The sequence below is a fragment of the Lethenteron reissneri genome, chromosome 34 (genome assembly GCF_015708825.2).
Source record: "Lethenteron reissneri isolate LAM-NWPU_2019-01 chromosome 34, ASM1570882v1, whole genome shotgun sequence".
Lineage (NCBI taxonomy): Eukaryota > Metazoa > Chordata > Hyperoartia > Petromyzontiformes > Petromyzontidae > Lethenteron > Lethenteron reissneri.
This window is the reverse complement of record NC_083812.1, coordinates 4,165,115-4,190,022: the sequence shown is the minus strand read 5'-3', so window position 1 is coordinate 4,190,022 and position 24,908 is coordinate 4,165,115. Positions and strand designations below refer to the sequence as shown.

Genomic DNA, 24,908 nt, shown 5'->3' with positions numbered 1-24,908 from the left:
AAAGGGAAGTGGTCGCACGCTGACAAGTGACAACCCCGGCGAACTGAAGGCGAGTCTGTTTTTAGGGGCCGTCCATAAATGACGTCACGCGTTTTTGGACGATTTTTGACCCCCCCCCCTCGTCACACGGCGTCACAAAAAGTCAGACTCCCCCTCCCCCCCCCCGAATATGACGTCACAAAGCTCTGCCCTTTCCCCCCAAAACCATATTTCCATTTTTAAAATAAAACATGCTTCAAATCGCTTTAAACTATTGTCATTGTAGTGCGTATTTAATGTGGCGCTGCACTCTGATGTTGTAGTATAACAATTGGTGTTATAACAATTCTATATTTATTTAAAGTTGCGCATTTTAACGTGTCGTCACATTTCTCAACCCCCCCCCCCCCTTCGTCACACATCGTCACAAATGTCTGACCCCCCCCCCCCCACTCCTAGGTGCGTGACGTCATTTATGGACGGCCCCTTAACACGATTTACGCAAAGACCTCCCAACGCCCGCGTAGACTGCGCCGAGCTTCCGAGGAAGGGTGACGTTCCGTTTCGTTTGTTGTCCTACTCCCGCACCGCCGGTTGGCTACGTACGGTGCGAAAGAAGTTCAGCGTACGTACATGTCAGCGAGCACAGATTAAGTCCTGCACGCGGGGCAGGGTGTGGCTTTCGCCCTGTGTGGTGCTGTTGTTCGTACACCGCACGAGAGCTCACTGATGGCCGAGTCGACCTAGGCGTAGGACCAGTTCCGATGTCACGTGGCACTCATGTTAGCCGTGGCCGGGAATCGAACTGCGAGTTCGCCGGGTCAGTAGCATCAGTGCCGACATCCGCTTAAGCCACCGGCTCGCTACGCACGCCTACAAAGACAAAGACCCCCCGTATAGCCTTAGGCGTTTAGGGTAAGTGCTGTTAGCGGGCACCTATGAAGGCCGGCACGGCACACGAGGTGGGGGGGAAGGGGGTTGGGTGGCCAACATCGCGGCCGACCGCCTTTGTCTCCTTCACGGCGATGTTTACTGCACACCGCACAAGGTACTCATTTTGATGCTGAGTCGACCTACGGCGGTGCCAAGGACCGGTTCGGGTGAACGTCACTGGTGTTAGGCCGACGCACGCCTACACAATGAACACAAAGCACAGCCACACACAGGAACGCTTTTGTTCAATCGGCGACGCATCGCAATTTGACTTTGCAGACCACGCGTGCGCTTCTCATGGCCAAAGTTGAGCAAAACTGAATTCGCAATACGTGAACAACCCTCCCCGTACTAGCTTGACTACTTGCTCTCCGAGTCCTCCACTGCACTAATATACGCGTGTGACCTAGTGTTGATGTACAACGGTGTTTCGAAAGTATATAACGAATAAATGAATAAAACACGTTTCGTCTGCGAGGCTCGCTTCTTGCAAAAGCTGTTGTTGTACCACCACCACCATCACTTGCGTGCAGCAGTAGTGCCTCTGGCGGATGTTCGCGCAGTTGCAATGTCCCCCATATGTACTCTTTGTTTCTTTCGGTAAAGTCACGTAGGTATAAAAATAAATAAAATCACGACGTTTCGGGCGCAACACAAGCGTCCGTCATCAGGTGGGAAAGCATGCACGTCGTGATTTATTTCATTTTATTTTTCTACCTACGTGACTTTACCGAAATAGCCAAAGAGTATGGATTCCTGCAGTCACGAAAGCTTCAAATCAATGTTCCCCATATGCTTTCAAGAAGAAAAAGAACCGCACGCTTTTGTTAGTCTGATGCTGTTCTGTGCGATTGACAAGCTGATGCTGGCGATGAGTCTAATCTTCATCGTAATTCAGCACCATGGACAAGGACATCCGAACTCGGCGCATTGAGAATATGTTGAGCTTTATTTATTAATAGATTTTTGGCTGTTAAAAAAAAATCCGCACTTTTAAGAGGATGGCGTGAATTGTGATTGTATTTGTTGTGCGTTCGTGCGAGCATGTATTTGATAGATGGCGTGGGGGGGGGGGGGCGACATTGTAATACAGGAGACATTTCATTTAATGCTGTTGGACAAATCTGTTTGCACAAGGTGTGTGCGCGTGTGTGTCCGTGGGTCGCGTTCACTCGAACGAGCGGCAGTGCGTCTCCGCCGCTTTATAGAACCTCGGCGGAGGGCATTTATAGCCACGCGCTCTTTAATCCTGGCACGGAAAATCACGACAGATGGCTGAAACTTGGCAACATTTTGGGACCGTATTGTGCATCACTTGAAGGATGATTCCCTCATTTGCCGTTTGCCGTCACGTGACATTACTTAATGCCATCCAATTAAGGGTAGGAGGCGAACTCCGTTAAGTCTATTCTGTCGAGCCAATAGTTCTGGGATGCCACGAATGCCATCCCAGGAATGTTCGCTGAGCTTGTGCGGGGTACTGGGGACAGATGAAGCGTCGTGCCGTAGTGTGTGTGTGTGAGTGTGTGTGAGTGTGTGTGTGAGGATGAACTCGGTCAGACACACGCTTCACTTTCAACCTTGACCAAAGGACGTTGAGCTAGCGAGCGGCGTGCTCTGTGCAATTTGGTTCTCGATGAAGTGTACGCTTGCATCGCACGGCTTGATTTCTCACTCGATGTTTTTGACGCAACGCTGCTTCTTGGGGCTCCGATCAACACGGTTGGCTACGTACGGTGCGAAAGAATGTGTCAACATACACACATACATTCGGCTGGCTTGCAATAGGGTTTAGCGGCGTGAGGCACTACCACTAAGATCCATTGCAACCGCGGATTTAGACACAATGATGTTAGGGGGTCAGAAGATGACCTTCGATCTCATGTGCCCTATAATCCCATTAGCACGTTTATGATTTCGATTTAAAGCTTTCGTGACTGCAGGGATTCATCTTCTCTCTTGATATGCAAATTCCTTTGTCAAGGCGCCCCTTCCCCCCTCCAACCCAGTTGAAATATACGCTGCCAAGGCTGGTGGTGTCCATTCAGACGCTGTCTTCCCGACAGAGCTGTTCTTCACCTGAGTACGGCTGCTTGCGTTGTGGCCGAAACGTCGTGAGAATTATTTTATTATGTTTTATTTTTATTATTTTATTATTTCCCTTCTACGTGACTTTACCGAAAAAACCAAGAAGACGTTTATGAATGTCAAAATGTGGGGTACATTGCAAATAACATCGGGTTGTCAACACAAAGTGAAATAGCTGTGGCTGTCTAAAATACTGCAGTTCCCGGAACAGCATTTGGACCATTTGGCGATGTCATAATAAATACGCTGCTTTGTGCGGGCGACATGACAGCGTATTTTTGGGGTGGTGTACATACGTACGTATCTTTAATTTGGGACTGATTGGAAAGCACAAGTGTGAGTGTGTGTGTGTCTCGGTATGCGAGCACAGATACATTTCCATGCGCTTTCAGAAATCACGTGTTCGTGAGCAGCTCGCCATTGAGACGAGCCATTGCTGGAAGACGCGCTCGAATCGTAACGATTTTAACAACCCCGAACCCAGCCAAACACACACGTGGTGGCCGTCCACGATTCTATCGTCGTTGTCGTAAACCGCGTGCATGGCTCCCCACCCTCACCACCAAGGTAGCAAGCCCACGATAGTTATTGTAAATCATTACTATATATAGGCTAATAATAAATAATAATTAAAAATACTTCAAATATGACCCTTTATAGACTATTGTTTTCTACGCAGTGATTATTAACCAATGTTTTGGTTATTAAAACTAAATAAAACATGGATGTAGTGGAAAACAAAATCATCTGGCCTGTAGGTTGTTCTTCTTGGTGGATTGTCATATCGCACAATCTTGTGAGATAGCCACTGCTTGGATATCTTAATCTTCCAGCATCGGATTGTTTAATTGACGATCATGATGATTCATATATTGACTGACTCGTAATTTTACAAAGATCTCCTGTATAGCCTGAACAGACTGTTGGGGCAAGTGCTGTTAGCGAGCACGTATGGACACAAAGATAAATATCCCCCGCATAGCCTTAACAGACTGTAGGGGCAAGTGCTGTTAGCGAGCACCTATGAAGGCCGGAACGGTACACGAGGGGGTGGGTGGCCAACACCACGCCCGACCGCCTTTGTCTCCCTATGGACACACGCACGCACACACACACACACACACCCCTACCTCAATCAATGCGGCGTAAAGTTAGCGGTCGTAACTTCACAGCAGTCCATAGCTCTGTGTGTCTGTGTTGTGTGGAAGTTTAAAACGAATGCTCCCGCTAAATGCACACAACGCGTACTTGGTCGAGAGCGTCCGGCCAATGCGTACAGGTATCCGTGCGGGGATATTATTCGCAGAAGTTTGCTGATGTGCAGTTGACGTTCGCGACATCAAGCGTGAGTGAGCAATGGCAACGTCGTAACGCAGCCGCGTTATTTATGCTCGCGATTTAAAGCACATCGCCGCGTAAAGTGCACTCCCTGTCACCCTTTCACCTTCGCCTGGCGACGCGTCGCCTTTATATTCGCGGGGAGTTTTCCGCGACTCGCCTGTCGGAGAGGAGGGTTCCACGTCCAGCAGAGGACGTAGCCGTCATTGGCTGTGGGGGCTTCGTAGCGCGACGTGTCCCCTTGCGAGCGCACCGTTTGGCGATGCGCCGTGTCACCGCGAGACAACTCTCAACAAACGCCGTTTGTCACCGAGGCGGCGACGTCAACCACGGCGCTTGTGCCAGGCTAGGTTCGCGTCGAGGCCACATGAAGTGTCGAGGAGGCTCCCTGACAGGAGGTCACGGGACAAATCCGGGTTGTTACGGGTTGACTCAATGGGAAGATCGTCAGATGCGCCACCCGTGCTCTGCACGACGCTAACTTCCTGCGTTTTATCGCTCCGCTCGCTGTTGTGAGTGCCGCTCCTCTTTCGCTCCGTTGTTGTTGTTGGAGGGCGACTGCCGTTCCAATTGCCCAGTGGCGGCGTCCTTCACGAACCTCCTCCATAGAGGGCTCCTCCGTTCGAGTCGACTGGCTCGCTCGCACAAACACACACAAAACCACGACGCATTTCTACCGCCATCCATTCTATAGTCAGAAACTAAAACACGGACGCGTTGAAACGATTCTATCCTTTCTCAAACTATGAGCCAACTATTAGACTGCGCCACGGGGATTACGGGACGAGGCATTTAAATTCCACAGCTGGTGTATACGAATAGCGGACACAAGTGTGAGGCTTTCAATTTTCACCAAGACGCAATACCGCAATGATATTTTTTCCCAAAGAGTATGCAGGGTTTCACCCCCATCTCTCTCTCTCTGTCACACACACGATTGGCGCTGTGGTGGCTCAACGTCTTCAGTGTCCAGCAGCACAGCCACCCAGGAACACCCTCCAACATGTTTCTTCTATACAAATGGCCCAAAAGACGCCCACACAAATGTGGCATATTTCAGTGTGCCCGCTTTCCGTTCAACAGCACGAGACGTCGTGAGCCGTTAATCACAGAGCAGCGCGCACGAGGGCTGAAGCTCAGTCTTCGCGGAGTTCCACAACAAGCAAGTGGAGAATGATGATCGAGATTGTTCGAAAAGTCGTGTAAGTCGAGTGACAAAAAAAAGCAGCGAGGGTGCAATTAAGCGATGTGCCGACGTAGCCTTTACCTCGCCACACACAAGGGCTGAGAGCGAGAGCTGCATGCATGAGGGAGACGAAGGGAGCATGTAACGCGTGGTTAACTTTTCCTCTCGTCCCTCTCACTGAGTTTCAATAGCCCTCGCCTCCACCCATTCATTTGTGTGTGTTTTTATTATCAGGGTCATACTACAGGGCTGTCGTGCAGACCTGCTGCATTGGGGTTTTGTTTATTCCAGATTTGTTTTTATCCAGTTAATGAGCGTTTGTTATACACGTGGGATGAAACCCGGAGCACCCGGAGACAACCCACGCGTGCGAGGGAGCAACGCTCTATCCCCGTACAGACGGAAACAGATGGCGATGAGTCCACCTGCTGTCACTGCCTCCTCCCGGTGAACCAGGGGCACGGCACTTCCTCGACGCGCACATGGAGGCAGTCTCACGACATTTGGTGCGGTCATCATCCACCAACACCCTCGCTGCTTCCTCCTCCTCCACAGTGCTGGATCACAGGACACGCGCGCCGTTCAAAAGCGACAAATCACCACCGGAGAGAAAAAAACACCGCTCGCTTTGCAAATCGTTGATATTTTGCTTTTCTCTCCCCACCACCCCTGCACCCCCGAAGCCCTGCACCCTACCCCCCCCCCCTCTCTCTCCCCGCTGTTGTCAAAGTTTTTATGATTTTCGCAAACGCTTCGCTTTTCTCCGAACTCCGCCTCCGACCTGGCGCGTGACCACAATAAATCCGGAGCCCCCCCCCCACCCCCCACGACACTCCCCCCATCATAACCCCCCCCCCACCCCCCCCCCCACGACGCTCCCCCCATCATACTCCCCACCCTCCACCCCCTGACTCTCCCCCCATCATAACCCCCCCACACCCCCCCAGCAGACTCGCGTGATGAAGCTCAGCGTTTGCCGTGCGCGGCTGGTAATCAAGCCATGCAAGATGCATGCTGTCGTAAATCTCAAAAAGTGTCACACTTTGCCGCGGACATTATTGTAGGGAAGCAGTCGCTTCGCCTTTCGCTCGAATGGTTAATCAGGTGCACGCGAGGCCCCGGGGAGGAGGAGGAGGAGGAGGACGCAGCCTGTAATCAAACCGAATGAACAATCGAGGAATTCATAGCCGTGCATGCAGCATCAGTAACACGCCGGCGTACATGCGCGTGTAAATAAATGTCAACGCTCGAACGAATTGTCGCGACATGCCTGCCCGTACGCGCGCCTGCGACCTACGGCATTACGCAGCAGCAGCAGCAGATGCATACGCGGTGTGGTTGCCATTCGCACCCGACGCATATGCTCATGTGTGCGTGGTAATACGCAATGCACACAACGTATTTTTAGATAGCAAAGTATCCCGATTATGACACGCTCTACCCCCGTGCGGCATCCGCCTCTCACCCGTGAAATCTGTTTCTATGAGATAAACATTACATTTAGCGCATGAGTGCCAAATCCGTCTTTGTCGCACAGCTGAGCAAAGACAGAGAGCTGCGCCGATACATTTCTCGCTCGACGTGGCGAGGGGTCGTGTGTGGACCCCCCTGCGCCCGTGCGTCTGCGGTTGCTTGCTGCAGCGGGGCTAAGCCGAGTTGGATTCCCGCTCGCGGTCAACTTCGGGGACTAAAATACGAATCCGTGGAGCTCTCCGAAGTGGAGTAGCTCTATTTTAAAACAAAAGTAGCCGGTGCGATGTGTAAAAATACAATTAGGGAGACAAAGGCGGCCGCGCGTTGCACTTGCCAACAGCATGTGGAGGCTATCGGGGGGACCTTTGTCTTTGTGCGCGCGTTCGTGTGTGTGTGCGTGCGTGCTTACTCTTCGGATTATTTAACGTCTGTAGGTTACAATCTGTGTGCAGACCTAATGGCAGGCAGGCAGGCATCTGTCTGTAGCCGCAATGCACGATACATGCATATGCGATAATGTGGCACGGCCAATGTCAAGATTAACAGCGCGAAAGTATCCTAACCGAAGGCATGCATGCGTCTGCACACGCTTCGGTGAGCATGCGTGTTTATTTATATATATATAAAAAGACAAAGACCCCCCGGATAGCCTGAACAGACTGTTGGAGCAAGTGCTGTTAGCGAGCACCTATGAAGGCCGGCACGGTACGCGAGGGGGTGGGTGGGCCAGCACCACGCCCGGCCGCCTTTGTCTCCCCAGTGGCGATGGTTACACACTGCACCAGGTACTCATTTGAGGCTGAGTCGGCCTAGGGGAGGCTCAGAACTGGTTTAGATAATCGTCACTGGTGTTGGCCGTGAGCGGGAATCGAACCCGGGTTGCCAGGTTCGTAGCGCGGCGCGCTAACCACTACACTACCACACACACACGCGCACACATACACGCACACATACGCACACACACACGCACACACACGCACACACACACGCACACACACGCGCACACATACACGCACACACACGCACACATACACGCACACACACGCACACACACGCACACACACGCACACACACACGCACACACAGCTAACACACAGACATCGCGTATTAAATTATTCCCGTGTATAGCCGACACAATGTGTACATCCTACACAATGTGTACATACGCATAGGCGAGATATTCTAACAAGAGAATGCAATTCAAATGCATAACTTGACTTGACATTCAGGTATATTGGAAATATGTGTTTTTTGTGATTGAAAATAATAATTTAGTCTAACCAATAGGGAATTATTCTAATTATATGCACGTTTTAGTGTACGTGGCATAGACTGGCATGTCGGGCTTGGGCACGAAACATCGCTATGACGAAACGAGCTACATCATCTTCTTCTTTCGCACGGCTGCTGATGGTGCAGATGCAACAGCGACAAATTCCCATTCAGGTGGTCTCAGCCAGACGACGGGGGCAGGAGCCGTCGTCGTTGGCGTATGTCTCCGGCTGCTGTCCTCCTCTCGGTATTTGTTGGGTCGAGACGGTGACTGTGGCCCACGGAGGTGGAAGGCGACAGAAATATGACGCCGCCAAACGTAGAGATCGCGTCCAAGGGGTAGTAGTCGACCACCGCGGAGACGGAGCGATGGATACGCTTCGCGGATCGTGACAGATGGAGACGGCGTGGGGAGGCCTCCATCCAACAGCGGATCGACCATGGCTGCTGACGACGACGATGATGAATTTACAAGTCGACTGCGTGCAATATGTACACGCAGTCACGTGCACGCTGAGTCTATCCGACATGGTGCACCGAATTCAGATGTTTGGCTGTTGCCTGTTGTGCCGTATTGCTGCTGACAATTCGCGACAGTGATGTGGAACCGAGGTGGTGGAGCGGTGGTGCAATGGTTGGCGCACTGCGCTTCTGAACCCCGGCGAACCGAGTTCGATTCCAGATTACGGCTGACATCGGTTGCAAGTGATAACCGACTGTGGAACTTACCACCCTTCACCAACTCGCACTGACCGGCGTGGTGAAGTATGGTCAAACAACTCCCTTGACAAACACCGTTGCCTAAACCTTTTCCCGAGTCCGTACAACCTTCAACGCGTGCTCAATTCAACCAACGTCTTCCTGTACTTTATGCTCGACTACCCCTGCACGAATGCTGTTTGTTGATGGCCCCTTGGTGTTGTGGGGCCTTTTGGATTTTGCTCTACAGCCGTGATGATGATAATAACAACAACAACAAAAAACCTTAACTCGTAGCTAACGTGAATATTTAATAACCGGTAGTCGTCACCCATCATGTGAACGATAACACTGAGTGGTTTATGGTTGTGTGCTGGGCAAGTGCGCTTGACATTTGCCCTGGCTTGTTCTGCACGTTTAGGACAACGGTTACTTTACGATCAGTTTGGTGTTTCTGTAACTTAATTTGTAATTGTGCTCGGAGCAGTCTCGGGGTAGGCTGCAGTGTTTTCAATGTCCCATGTGTGGCACGGTTCGTTTTGTGCTGACTTCTGTTTTCCTCATTTTATGTAACGTTATTTTATTTGATATTAAGTTTGTCGTTTTGGCAACCCAGGTGGCTCTTGCGAACGAGACCGACTCATCTCCTGGTCCGTCGACTTCCTACCTAGTTAAACAAAATAAAGGAGCACCTTGAATGACATTGCACGCGCTTATTGGATTGTTGTAACCATAGTACCCTGTAGCATGGCTACATTATTGTGTAACACTATTACCAGGAGTATACCAGCACAAATAATAATAATAATCACAATATCAAACTCAACACATTCGTCGATGACACTTGGCTTCTCAATGTGCTATGAAGAAGGGTCATTTCCCGAAACGTCGCATATTGTATCTTTTGTCTACGATAAACCTTTTCTTTTTAAGGCAGTATTCTTGACGACAACGTATTTATGTATCCAGGAAAGCCACGCCGAGTCGTAGAACTCTTGAGTTGGGTCCTGAATTGTGTTTAAATTGTAAATATATTTTAAGCCAATTAATGCGATCTTTAATACACTCGTGCAAGGAAACCGGAGCGACCTGGGAAAAAAAACCACACGCGCGCAAGGGGACAACACTCTATCCCCGTAGCGATGGAAACAGATGGCGATTATTCCACTTGCCGTACTGCCTTCCCCTGGCACGCCACGGTATGGCAGGCACTTGGATTTTCACGATATTTGCGTGGTGATCCCCCCCACCCACACCCCAACCCTCACTGCTACCTCCCAGCAGTGCTGCAGTCCGCACGCCACGTGCGGCGATGATTTTCACGAAGCTCCCGTTTGATAACCAACTAGCGACGCACAACGCAAGCGTTTCAGGACGAGACAACGCCCACACCTCTCAACAACTCCTTACCAGTGCCCTCCGACCCTACCACAGACCAACTCAGGCCTTAGTGGTCACCCCGTGGCCCTTATACATCTCAACGTTAATCCTACAAAGTCCCATCACAAGGGAGAAACACAAACACATAGGAAAAGCAATGTTTTTTTGCCCGTGTATACGCCGCATGGATCTGAACTAAATTTCCCCGGATAAGAATACGGGGTGAACCGTTATGGGTTGACAGCTCTGGGACGCAGCCGCGATCACCGCCAGATCTACGTTGCGAGTCGTACAAATGTTGCTTCGTGAGCAAACTCCTCGCAGCGGAAAACAACACGCCAGAGAGAATGTCTTTCTGCTGCTGCTGATGCTGCTGCTACTGTGATGGCGAGGAATTTGCGACGGGCTTGAGCAGTGGACACCTGCCATCTACTGGCGGACTTGTGTAGCAGCCATGCAGCGTGCGAATTCAGGCGGGGGCCGTTCATGTTGAGACCCACAAGGTGGAAACCGGTTCAGAGTTTGTTTGTTTAACACACACACACATGTATATATGAGAGAAAAAAAATGCATCTGGTTAATGTTTGTCCGGAAAAGCCAATACGTTTGACTGAAACCATGCAAGCAGCCATCGTCAGGAAAGAATGAATGATAAAAACACAGACACGAAAACAATATAGGCAGACACACAGGTTTTTTTGATTGAAAGCTTTCGTGACTGCAGGGATTCATATTCTTGGTTCTTTCGGTAAAGTCACGTAGAAGGGAAATAATAAAATAATATAAATATAAAACAATAAAAATTCTCTCGACGTTTCGACTGCAACACAAGCAATCATCATCAGGTGTGAAATCCACAGCAAGAAAATTTGAAAAAAATTTGACGTTAGAAGAAAAAAAACACCACACCTGATGATGATTGCTTGTGTTGCAGTCGAAACGTCGTGAGAATTTGTATTGTTTTATATTAATATTATTTTATTATTTCCCTTCTAGGTGACCGAAAGAACCAAGAATATAGACACACAGGTGTTTGTCTTGGTGTGTGTCTCGCTCGGTGTGTCTCTGCATGTGTGTCTGCCTATGTTGTTTCCGTGTCTATTTTTTCTTTCATTCTTACCTGACGATGGCTGCTTGTGTTGCAACCGAAACGTCGTATTCTATTCTTATTTGATTTTATTCTCTACGAGACTTTACCGAAAGAGCCAAAGATTAATTCCTACAGTCACGAAAGCTTCGAATATAGTTTGAAACCGTGATAATATTGTTTCCCCTTTTTCTGGAAACAAAACTGAAACCTTTTTACGAGGAATCATGTCTGCATTAACCACAATACTTGTGGTCAGAATGCAAACAAAAACACACTCTGATAATTTCAGCAAAAAGGGGTAAAAGCTATTATCATGTTTTGACACCGGCAAAGGAGGTCCCATGATGTAGTTTGAAACCATCCACGTGTTTCAATGTGCTTGGATGCACGAACAATTGCAGTTGTGCTTCGCATTCGTTGTCGGGTCGTAGCGCGCGTTGTTGGCCAACACGTCCGACGTTTCTCTTCGCGCGCTGGGAGCTTCTTCGGGAACCGAAACGTCGGACATCAATGCCGACACAACAGGAGACGCGTCGCTAGACGCGTTGCGGCCTGGTCGCGCACCCCTTACGCAGTCGTAGCTGAGTAAAGCAGCGTGATTAGGGGATGACCCCGGTAGCAAAAGTAGCTACATATTATTGGTTCTTTCGGTAAAGTCACGTAGAAGGGAAATAATAAAATAATAAAAATAAAACATAATAAAATAATTCTCACGACGTTTCGGCCACAACGCAAGCAGGACGGCTGCTTGCGTTGTGGCCGAAACGTCGTGAAAATTGTTTCCCTTCTACGTGACTTTACCGAAAGAATCAAGAAGATGAATCCCTGTAGTCACGAAAGCTTTAAATCGAAATTTAGCTACATATTATTGCCACGGGCCCCGCGATAAATGCTTTCAAGCTACCAATTCCGGTTCAGTGATTCTGCACTTGCTCTATCACTATAGTACTATACTGCCTTCAATTTTTGTGAACGACTGGGTGTTTAAGGTTGGCAATTTGTTGTATTATCTGGCTGTTTAGCAAATGAAAAAATACAATTGCTTTACGACGCAAGTAAAAAAATGTGCGTGTTTTAATATTTACGTGTGTTTTTTTTTTATTTAGGGCCTCTTTATAGCATGTGCTACAGGCCCCGCACTAGCTTAATCCGGCACTGATTAGGAGGGTGGGGTTTTATTTTTCACTATTTCCGCTCATGCAACCAACATAACAAGGAGAGCTAATGTTTATCGACTTCAGTACCCGCACCTCCCCCCCCCCGATCAATCTTTCAAGAGCCGCGATGCACGTGGGTCAATACGAGACGGTGGCGGTGGTGGTTGTCCCTTAATAAACGACGTTACAAAGCAGTCCTTTGGACGCGAACATAGGACGCTGATGAGCAAAATCGCACGGAACGCGCCCGATCTCGTCGCCCAGATGTTCGGAAGCTAAGCAGCCTTGAGCCCGGTAAGTGCTGAGGATGGGCAGCCCACCTTGTGTCGATAGGCTGCTACGGGGGGATACGGTGCAGGCTTCTACATCTGCAGGACGTGAAGCATCAGTGGCATCTACATCTGCAGGACGTGAAGAACCAGTGGCATCTACATCTGCAGGACGTGACGAATCAGTGTCATCTACATCTGCAGAACGTGAAGAACCAGTGGCATCTACATCTGCAGAACGTGAAGAACCAGTGGCTTCTACATCTGCAAAACGTGAAGAACCAGTTTCATCTACATCTGCAGGAGATTACACAACTTTCAAAGCCATTCCCCGTGTTTAGTGTGCATGCCGTACAACATGTTTGGAATCGAGAGGAGTAAAGTTGGACTTACGAACAAATCGACTTACGAACAGACCCCTTGAACCAGATGTCGCAAATGGGTTTTGATTCCTTACCCGTACCCGTACCCGGCCGCACCAGGGTCGCAAATGGGTACCCGTACCCGACCGGGTACGGGTAGCCGGGTATCGGGTAGGGTACGGGTATCGGGTACCCGGTTGCAACCTCTGCCTTGAACCTTACTCGTTCGTAAGTAGAGGAGTCTCTGTGCACACACTAGCAATGGGGAGACAAAAGCAGCCAGGCCGTAACTACAAGACTCTCTCCTGTGCGTTGCGTTGTCGAGCTTGACACGTGCTCGCTAAGCAACACTTAACTCACACCACCGGCGTAGCAACTACATTGTCAGCTCAGGGGGTGCGGCCATCGCTCAGGTTGGGGGGGGGGCAATACTGTTGAAGACAAATTTCTTGGTGGTGGCTGTCAAGGGGGGGGGGGCGGAGGGGGGGGCTAGGCACCCCCCCCCCCCGCTTGCCCCACGGCCGATGCGCTGCTGCTGACTCGTACAGAACAGACGAATCGACTTACAAATAAATCTGTCTGTCGCCTGATGAAGCTAGTTGTAATTACTGGCGAAACGTCGTAGTCGGATTGTAAATGTTGTGGCTTGGCTCTCCAACACACAACCGGTGTGCTGTACTATTATACTACACTATACACTACACAACACTATACACTACACTACACACTAGTGCTGTGCTAGTATACTACACTATACACTACACAACACTATACACTACACTATACATTAGTGCTGTACTAGTGACGAATTGGCCACGTTCTGTTGACGTGACAACCCTCACGAGCTGGCTGTGTCAGGTGGTGGTGGGTTTGACGACACATTAATATATTTTACGCGATCTAACCCCCCTAAAAATACATGGAGTACAGACGATTTAGTCGCCAGGGTGTTTGTGGGTGTGTTTACACCTCGGTGTCAACAGAGGGCGACAGCCGAAGGCAAATTCCCGTCTCGGGAGTGGTGTGTGCGACACGTGGCTCCCACGTTGACGCGCTGGTGTCGTTCTTGGGTTGGTTGGTTTGTTTGTTGTTCATCTTCTTGGTTCTTTCGGTAAAGTCACGTAGAAGGGAGATAATTCTCACGACGTTTCGGCCACAACGCAAGCAGCCGTCCTGCTTGCGTTGTGGCCGAAACGTCGTGAGAATTATTTTATTATGTTTTATTTTTATTATTTTTTTATTTCCTTTCTACGTGACTTTACCGAAAGAACCAAGAAGATGAATCCCTGCAGTCACGAAAGCTTTAAATCGAAAAATTGTTTGTTGTTGTTGTTTTGTATTCGCGTTGAAACGAATGAGAGCTGCACAGACTTCCACAGTTGTCTCATGAAACTATAAAAACGGGCCACGCATGGTAGTTCTTTTGAGTTGGTGGTCTGGTTAAGGCTGAGAGCTTCCGTTCGCACATCTGTGTGTTGTTAAATATTTTTTTCCCACCCTGTAATACAATTTTAAGTTGTAATATTCTTAGGTTTTTTCGGTAAAGTCACGGAGGTGAAAAATTAAAATAAATAAAAGTAATATTAATGAAAGTAATATTACTTTTATTAATTTTAATTTTTCACCTACGTGACTTTACCGAAAAACCCTAAAAATATGAATCATTGCAGTCACGAAAGCTTCAAATCTAGAATTTAAGTTGTAATGTTTTTGTTTTCTTATCATCATTTACAGATTTGAAGAAACAAAAAAGACCCTCCATCGCCTTCGACACGAGACGGATGGATTTGAGTGTTGACGGGAATGGGCCATTACCACGTGAATTTTCTCGACAGACATTTGGGCCTTGTGTTGTCGAGGGTGTTAAGTCGATACTAAAAAGGGCACTATTGATCATGTTCCATATGGCGAGCAGCCGAGGGACGGGTCAATATATGAGCCGATGTCGACACGATATTGCGTATGCGACGCGACGATGCCAGCGTGGCCTGTGTAGAGTGCTCCAACTAAAATCCGGGATACGACGCAGGGAAATCTCGCGTACATTTTGAGCTTCGGTTTCGACGCACGTTATCGATCAGCCCGGGGGGGGGGGTGGGGGCTCATCTGTTCGCGTTCGGGGCTTTAAACGTCTCGCCGGAAACGGCGAGACAGGCGGTGTGGTGGAGGGGGGGAAGTAAAACAAAAGAGAGAAGGGGGTTTACGTGGCCCATTCCGGCGAAGTGGCGATGCAAGTCCCGCGCCCCGGTCGACATTCCGGGACGGGCTCGGGACGCGCTCCTGATCGCTCCGTCATTCCATGGCGCGCCACGCCAATGGAGATGTTAATTTAGAGCACGTTTTCGTTTTCTTCTTATTCTTCGGCACAATGTGTGATCGGCTCCTGTCAAATTGTGCGTTGGTTTTTCTTGCTGTTGTTGTTGCTGTTCATACTCTTAGGTTTTTTCGGTAAAGTCACGTAGGTAAAAAAATAAAATTAAAATTAATAAAAGTAAAATAAAAAATCACGACGTTTCGGAGGCAACACAAGCTTCCGTCTTCAGGTGGAACCGTCACAGCACGATTGCTGTATGAAGTAAAGATAGTTGTTGCTGTTGTTGTTGCGAAGAGGGCGTCATGCAGATACAAGTGTCGGAGGGTCCCAGTGGATTTCCCAGATGGATCCCTTGTGTTTGGGAGGTTTTTTTTAGCTGGTGATGGTGCAAATCCATGCGCCTCTTGGGACTCTATGGTGGAGTCGTCACTGGAGCTGCCGGTGGGATGGGGAGCGCTGTGAGAGACGGAGCTGAATCTCCATTCTCCGTCACCCGACGGAGTCCCAGTGCACCACTCGTGCTGCACAAGAACAGACGCTCGTGCGAGTGAGTGAGAGAGAGAGAGAGTTTGTGTGTCATTCCGGTCATCATCATTCAGCGTGGAAAGAGAGAGAAAGAGGGTAAGTCTTTAGACGAGACAGATCCGAATCTGCAGGAGATAAATGAACGAAAGGCTTTCGGTTGATATTTAGGAAGGGGATGTTTGCGCACTGCTCATCTCCAGCCTGGGTGGCGAATATGAAAATGTTAATATGCACATCAACACCACCTACAGACGATATAGAATACTAGATTACTGTGCTTTGTTATCGTATACGTCGTTTCATCATCTATACAACTGCCGTTCGTGGGACTCTGTAAACGTCGATATGTATTGATTTGTACAGCCCTGCTGTCAATCCACCGCTGGATGAGCTTAATTTCCACGTCACTCGACCATAGGGCGAGGTTGTTTGACCATACTTCACCCCGCTGGTCGTGCCACCAAAGCGTCCGACCTTCCAACGCCGCTCACCCACCGCGGTGGTCTCCGCTGTCACCTTTGACAGCTGGCCAGCCCGCGCGTCCCCCGGCATGGCAATGTGCTGTGGGCACGCCTCGCTCATCGTACTGAGCAGCGTGCTCCTCACCCTCCTGCTCGCCGTGCCGGCCACGTGGCGCGACCCGGAGCAGTCGCCACCACCACCACCAACACCACCGCCACCACCGCCACCACCACCACCACCACCGCCGCCACCGCCACCACCACCGCCACCACCACCGCCACCACCATCACCACCAGCGCCACCACCACCGCCACCACCATCACCACCACCGCCACCACCACCACCGCCACCACCACCACCACCACCACCGCCACCACCACCGCCACCACCACCACCGCCACCACCACCGCCACCACCACCGCCACCACCACCACCACCACCGCCCTCCTGCAGACGCAGGCTCACGGGCGGTGAGAGGCGCCAGTCACCGTCGAGGGCCGTGCGTGACCTTCGGAGGATGCACGGGTGGGCGAGGGCGGCGCGCCGGCGAGGTCGGCTCTACTGCCAGGTGGGCATCGGATTCCACCTGCAGCTGCGACCCAGCGGCAAGATCAGCGGCACCCACAGAGCCAACTCGTTCAGTGAGTACGGCCCGACTAACCGCCTGCGTGCCCAAGCCCTCTCGGCGTGCTGGCTTCGACATCGGCGTTCGTCGCCGCGCGGCTCCTGAACGCATTGCAGCCGTGCGTAATAATACCACAACGCAGCCTATACAGCGTGTCTGGCCAGCGTAGATTTATATCGTGCCTTAGTCCGAGGAAGCTTTACTATTAGCAGCGATCACGAGGCATCGACTGCTCAACAATGACCCCCACCCCACCCCCCAAAGTTGTGTTGTGCATCTCTCTGTCTTGCGATGCGACTGTCCGTCGAGCTCCCGGACGCACGCGAAGCGATGAAGCGGCGCCACCCCACGGGGTGCGTCCTCTCGGACGAGCTCCCTCCTTTAGCCGCCACTCCGCCGCAGGTCTTGACCACAGCCTCTGATTGGTCTCTCGCGAGCTGTTCTGCCCAAGCACGCTGGCTTTTTTTTGTTTGTTTCTACGAGCCAATACTATTTCTCAAGCTGCGTTACTATTTAACCCCCCCCCCCCCCCCCCCCCAGTGAGGATAGTCTCACTGGGGGGCGGGGGGTTTACATCGTAAGGAGCATGGAGGTAAATTTTGATTTAAAGCTTTCGTGACTGCAGGGATTCATCTTCTTGGTTTTTTCGGTAAAGTCACGTAGAAGGGAAGTAATAAAATAATAAAAATAAAAATAATAAAATAATACAATTCTCACGACGTTTCGGCCACAACGCAAGCAGCCGTCCTCAGGTGAAGAACAGGTCTGTCGGAAAGACAGCGCTCTAACTTTAACTTTAACGCTCTAACTTTAATAATAATAAAAACACTGCTGCTGTCGTATATATTTGTTTTCATAAGAACTCTGGATTATAAGTTGTAGTACGGCTCGGTGGGCACCGTTCGTGGATATTTACTCTTGGGAGGAGGCTTCGGGTGGCTTGCTAAAATAAAAGCCGTGTGCGTAATTGAGGCCAATGCTGAATTCCAGCAAGGAGAGTCGCTTTGCTGTGCTGCCCTCTGCAGGCACCACCACGCGCAGGGCACGCGATGGGCATTGTGATGGCAATTCGCGACTCGCGGTGTCACAATATGTTGTTGACACATCGTGGGCTCGGCAACCTTCGGCTTCCGGAGTCGCCATGCGGCTCTTGAAGGACCGCTGCCTCGTGACAGTTAAGGACCCCACGTCTCGTATTCACCCACAGTGCATTGCGGCTCTTGACGTAGTCAAGGTTCTACACTATGGGAACCTCATTTGCCAGTAAAAATATGATAATTGGGTTTTTACCCTTCTATCTGGCAACATAACTGACACCTTTTTACAAGGAGTCATGTTTGCATAGACGGCAATACCTGCAGTCATAATACAAACAAAAGACATAACTCTGACAATGCGCACTGTCCTTGAAGTTGATTGGTCCACACCCGAGACAGCTTTCCTTAGAGCCTAGTCTCACATGGGTTGGACCAGATGACGCCAAAAGGCCTTTTTGATATATTTTAGCGTCATCTGGTCCAACCCATGTGAGACTAGGCTCTAAGGAAAGCTGTCTCAGGTGTGGACCAATCAACTTCAAGGACAGTGCACATTGTCAGAGTTATGTCTTTTGTTTGTATTATGACTGCAGGTATTGCGGTCTATGCAAACATGACTCCTTGTAAAAAGATGTCAGTTTTGTTGCCAGATAGAAGGGTAAAAAACCAATTATCGTAGTCAAGGTTGTTTGATATATTTGTAAACCAAATTCGACAAGAATGTCTCTTTCTTGTTATTTTTGCTTTCCCGATTAACACAAATCGATGCGAACGCTCAAGTCACGTACAGTATATCGAATTGCGTAGTGCGAGAAGCTTCATTTATGATTGAATGTAGATTGAATGGTAATATTTAGAATAAGCAATGCTCAATTCCACTGCTGGAAATTGAAACATGCATATTTGACAATACTACGTAAAACATTAATACAACAAGATTAAGTACTACCACTACGAGATAGAAAATGGGCCAACTGTGGCTTTCACGCAGAAATATCTGTGTTTCGTGAAGAAAGTGGATATGGCTGTCTTCATTAGGCCCAATCCCAGCAACTGGGGCATCTGAACTATAAGCTCAGAGACAAGGAAGAAGAACACAGCACGTGCATGGGGTCCATTCCTAAATCTTAGAAGAGTCTTGAATACCTGAGCCCAGAACGGCAATGAGCGGGCCAATACCCCCCAACCCCCACCTGCTCTGGTGAGTCCCGTGTGCCTGATACCGTCGATTTCCCTGCTAATGCCGTCCAGAACGTCAGGATTTTGGCAATGTATAATGTGGAAGGATACGGAATAAAATATTTAATTAAAAAAGAGGATTTTCTGGTGCAACCCAGAATATTAAATAACATATTTTATTTTCATTTTTAAATGTTGTATTTATTCAACCCAGCGCCGAAACCAGCCAGGTATTCCCAGCATACACTGCACAATACTTGTCTCTACCCCTCTCTATCGAGTGCCATGGTTTTTTTTTTGTGGTTCTCTGAAACATCCTCACCGTTCACTCTGAAGGATCCCAGGATATCTGAATGCGTCACGTCAATGTCATCGGCGCTGTCTGCACTGACGTGCCGGGGACGATGCTTTACGCGTAAGCCCTGCAAGGTCATTACGGAGTGACACGTGGCCCCGTGTCACTCCATCGAATGTGCAACACAGACGTTTAAATATAGAGGACACTAGACCCCGATACAATGACGCACAGCAGGCTCTGTGTACACTCATAGGTAGGTGGCTAAATGGGTGGATCGGTTGATGAGTGGCGTGGATTAGCGAGTGGATTGGTTGGTGGATAGGGTAGGCGGGTGGATTTACTGGTGGATTGGTGGGCAGAACGTGGGAACGTCGGTGGGTTGGTCGGTGATGAATGGTTATTGCAACGCGTGCAAATGGTACGACAACGAGTGGATTTCGCAACACTGCCCTCTGTTGTCCTCTATGTAGGCCCCCTGCATGCTTAAGAAACCCCCATTCGGGCACCGTAGCCACCCATTCCAGCACTACCTCGGCTCAAATCTAACCTTGGCAGCCGTGATCCGACGAGATTGAGAGCACTCCGGGTGACTTGGCCATAGGCTTGTATAACGTGAATTGGACGTGAATCTGGGGAACAAATGGGGCGATCATTGTAATGGTGGAGGAAGGGCAGGCGGGGGGGGGAGAATTGGAGGGGGATGTACAGTATGTTGAACTTCTTTCGCACCGCACGTAGCCAACCGTGATAATCGGAGGTGTGTGGGGGAAGGACAACAAACTTAAAACAAAAAGCAGTTCTAAAGAAATTAGTTTGCAATCTAAATTTAAAAGTGCATAGCTCCAGTGGTTTCCTAATATTGGATGGAAGAGTGTTCCAGACGGCCGCAGATGCACATCTAAGAGCGTGCGATGCTGCGAGGATGACCGGAGGTAGCATGATGGTTTATTCTCCTTGAAATACTTTTAAGCTTGGACTTCAAGACGAGGAGAGAATCAGCCCTGCAGATGGCCCTAGAGGGGAGGGAATTCCAGGCAGCCGGAGCAGCAAAAAAGATATTGTAGTGAGTTCATTTTTCGATGTAAAGCTTTCGTGACTGCAGAGATTCATCTTCTTGGTTCTTTCGGTAAAGTCACGGAGAAGGGAAGTAATAAAATAATAAAAATAAAACATAATAATTTTATTATGTTTTACCGAAAGAACCAAGAAGATAGTGAGTTCATGTATGTCGAATGTATGTATGTATGTTGAACTTGGTTCGCCCCGTACGTAGCCAACCATGCTAATCGGAGTTCATGCGGCAGACATTTGTTGTCTGGGATGATGCCCTGGCGAGATGGTTAGCAGCATTGATCCCACAATCTAGAGGTCGCCGGTTGCTATTTTGTTTAAAAAAGCTTTCAATAATTTGTATAGTTTTATCTCCCGGCTCGGCAATTTAAACAACAATAATAATTACATTTGATATTGCCTCATTCATGATAATTGCATCTCACGATGGGCAGGTTTTTAAAACCCACCCTGTCCGCTTAGCCAAGTGTTAATGGGTACAACAGAGGTCAGGTGTGGTTGGTTTTCTTCCACGTTTGGCCAGCATGCCAGATGAGGCCACAATCCCCTAGGAGTGGGGGATCTTGAGAGGAGCCCCATTAGCTCCAGAAGGTCCTTCCGCCAGCAAAAAAAAACAACAACAACGACATGATCAAGCAATCGCCGGGCTGCACTTTGAAATAGTGAATGATTGGGTGTGAGAGTTTCCTACCGATTTGAATCTCGCTCGCACCGCAGGTGTCCTGGAGATTTTCTCCGTCGCCAGAGGAGTTGTGGGCATCTGGGGCGTCTCCAGTCGCCGGTTTTTGGCCATGAACAGGAAAGGAAAATTATACGCGACGGTAAGGACTCGAATAACTCAATCGTTATATTCTTATTTATCTATATCAAAAAGGGAAATTTGTGAATATGTGTGTCTGTTCGAAATGTTTAGCATACTTCCCGACATGCAGCAAACTTCAAATTTGGCATATGGGTAGTTTCCTGACTCTACACAATGCAAAAAGTATAAAAATAGACTTTTGTATTTATTTGGGGGGGGGGGGGGGGGGGGCGCAATAATGGATATATTTTGCACGGCAAGTGAGAGGTGACGTCACATCTGTGATGTCACCCGCATGCGGCAGCGTCACGCAGTGTGCCTGCTGACGTCACGCACCCCAACCCTCCGCATAGGCCGTGTATTAATCCAAGGCAAGAATCCAAGTCTCGGGCAAAGCCGGGTAGTAAAGCTAGTGTTTAATAGACGTTTACTCGAAGCCCACAATGTGGAATTGTGTTCCTTAGAATGTGTTTTGCAGATGATGGCCAATGTCGTCCTACTTTAAGTAAAACACTTCCTCTTGCCAAACCGGTATTTTAAAAAATATACCCATTTGCTATATAACAGGAAGATGCTTGAACGCATGTCATAGCTGTATCGAGGCCGTCCCTAAGTGTAACCTATATTCAAAATTGCAATGATAATTGCAACATTGCATTCTCGATGCTCTCCAATGAACATGACCTCGGCACTGCATCTGCTACAAGACACTTAATAATGATAACAATGGATATCTGGTACTGATTTTTGTCAGGCCTCCTCACACCGTGCCGGTCATCGATGGGGTTGTTTCACCATATTTCACCGGTCTGGTCACTGCGGGTTGGTGAAGGGGGGAGATGCCTATGTAACACGATTTTTGTTCCTGGGTAGTAAGTGCTATTTTCCATTGGCTTATGCCTCAAAAGTACAGAAAATGGCTATTCCCACAAACTTTGCTTTCGTGACCAGGACTTTATGTGAAGGAATGACACAAATGCACACCACGTTTTCTCATTGAAAATAGGTCAATTTCAAAACATCACTGTCCTGGTCACAAAAGCAAAGTTTGTGGGGAATAATAACCATTTATTTTTACTTGTGAGGCATAAGCAATTAGGAAACAACACTACCCAGGAACAAAAAAACATGTTTTTGTTACACAGTGAATTATTGCTATGACCTGTAATCATGATCATCACGATCCATGGGCAGATAGGCCATAGGTGTCCCCTGCACATTTCGTCATTTGTTTCCACTCCCCTCTGTCTTGTGCCAGTATGATCAAGTAGTTGCCGAACCAAGGTTGCCCGCTTAAATGCACAGCGCAATAGCCACCGCGCCACCACAGCGAACCATAACGCGACAATATCCAAACCAACCCGCTTAATCGCGGCAGACTTATTGCGCAAGCGTAACAAACAAACAAACCAGATCGTTGTTGGTCCCCCCCCCCCCCCCGCTCGGCGTGTGCGTCTCCTCCGCGCAGAGCTCCTTCACGGACGAGTGCCTCTTCGCGGAGAGCTTCCAGGAGAACGGCCACAACACGTACGCGTCCGAGCGCTACGGGGCCGCCACGGGCTCAGGCGGCGAGGGCGCGTGGCTCGTGGCCCTCAACAAGCTGGGCCGCGCCCGCCGCGGCGCGAGCCCCCGCGTACGCCGCCAGCACGCCTCCACGCACTTCTTGCCCCGGCTGCGGCGGGTCGCGGCCGCCGGCGAGCGCGCCTTCAGGGTCGTGAGTTCGAGCCCGAGACGCGTGCCGCCCGTGCGGCAGCAACTCGGCGGGCAGGCCGAGACGCGAGCGGGCGCCGCCTCCAAGCACGGGCAGATCGAGACCCCGGGCGGCAGCCGCGGAAAGGAGGTCGTGAAGTACCTGCCGAGATTCCGGTTTGGTTGAAGTTCGTGCCTCGTGCTCTTGAGTTTGTACTTCTTCAACGCGGTCCTGTTCCCGCTCCTCGTGAGAGTCTCCTGAGGATTACTACGCCCCCCCACCCCACCCCACGTTGGAATCCCATAATCATCGCGCCCTCAAGGTGACTCCATGATGATGATGACGACGAGGACACGATCTTTAAGATGGGTCTTGCCATTACGTTTGCATGTTACAATGCTAATTGCCATAAGATTTGCCTTATTGGTGTAAGTAGTGATAAAAAGATGTATCCCGTTTGTCACTGGTGGACTGAAGGCATCCCCACGCCGTGTCGGTGACCATATTTCACCCAAACTTGTCAGTGCGGGGTGGTGTACATGGGAGGGCCAGGACCGGTTTGAGATGCTGCTTTCCACCAATTTTAGCTGTGGCCTACAAATTGAACTCGGGTCGCTGTGTTCAGAATGCAATTGCCCAATGCATGTTGAACTCGTTTAGCACCGTACGTAGCCAACCGCGCTAATCGGAGGTGCGAAAAACTAGCCTACTACTGCGCCGCCGCTCATCGCCGTAACAAAAGCTGTTATTTTGCTCACATCACATAGGCCATCGCGTGTCAATCGGCAGAGTAGAGGTCCAGGTGTTTATCACTCAGAGCGGCACAGCACGTGCACGGTGAGCTAAAACACTCCGTCTCCATGGCTACACGACTACAACCACAATTGGTTAAGCGCCGTGGAAGATGATGCCGGGCATGATAAGCCCCGCCGGGAATTCGCCTGAATGCAACTTGCGTCATGCCATGCTCCGCTTGAAAAGGCGTACAGCGATGGTTGTGGTGGCTAATTATCAGCTGGAATCGGTCTTCGGCGAGGTTAAGTAAATAGCGCTTTAAACCCCAGCAGCCCACCCGCGACCCTCACCCGCACCGTGCAGCTACAATAATTATAGCTGTAAACATCAACATGAAAAACGCTGATTTATGGCTGTGGGGTGGTGGGGAGGGCGGGGAAGTGCGGGTTGTCCTCGTCGTCACATCCTGCGACTGTGACGTCAACGCGCGGCGGTGACATCGTGGTGCGTGGGAATAATGCCATGGGGACACGAGTTATGAACCAATCAGGAGGCCTGATATTTTCATCCAATCACGAGGTGGGCGGGGGGCGGCGGGGGGATTTAAGCGTGTACGATTGGCTGGTGAGGTGCAAGAGTAGAAATGCCGCACAGCTATGTAGCCGTCCGGTCAACGCCAAACGGGCGGTGAATTCTCACTGATCGCACACCCACGTAGGACAGACTTGTAGCTGTGCTCACTGGTATGGCGAGGCTGCGGGTTTGTGTAAAAAAGGCAGGAAGTTTATGTTCGAACACAGCGCTTTATTACCACAAGCCCTCGCCAACCGCGGACTTGCCAACCGCGGATTCATGTATACACGGCTGATGGTTTGTATACTAAATCAATCAACCGCGGCTTGGTAATTTGAGTATCCAAGGGTAGGCCCCGGGCCTGCAACGCG

General features: G+C 49.7%; 1 protein-coding gene across 1 annotated transcript; it reads left to right on the top strand.

Moving 5' to 3' along the window:
- The first annotated feature begins 17,044 nt into the window (after positions 1-17,044).
- Positions 17,045-23,415, top strand: LOC133350488 (fibroblast growth factor 5-like). Its single transcript, XM_061564827.1, has 3 exons — positions 17,045-17,168; positions 21,455-21,558; positions 23,008-23,415. Exons 1-3 carry the CDS (start codon positions 17,045-17,047, stop codon positions 23,413-23,415), a joined length of 636 nt encoding a protein of 211 aa, XP_061420811.1.
- Positions 23,416-24,908: the final 1,493 nt, after the last annotated feature.

Coding starts and splice junctions, on each gene's coding strand:
- LOC133350488 (XM_061564827.1), top strand. CDS start 17,045: ATGCACGGGTGGGCGAGGGCGGCGCGCCGGCGAGGTCGGCTCTACTGC. Junction 17,169..21,454: donor CCACAGAGCCAACTCGTTCA/GTGAGTACGGCC, acceptor CTCGCACCGCAG/GTGTCCTGGAGATTTTCTCC. Junction 21,559..23,007: donor AAGGAAAATTATACGCGACG/GTAAGGACTCGA, acceptor TCCTCCGCGCAG/AGCTCCTTCACGGACGAGTG.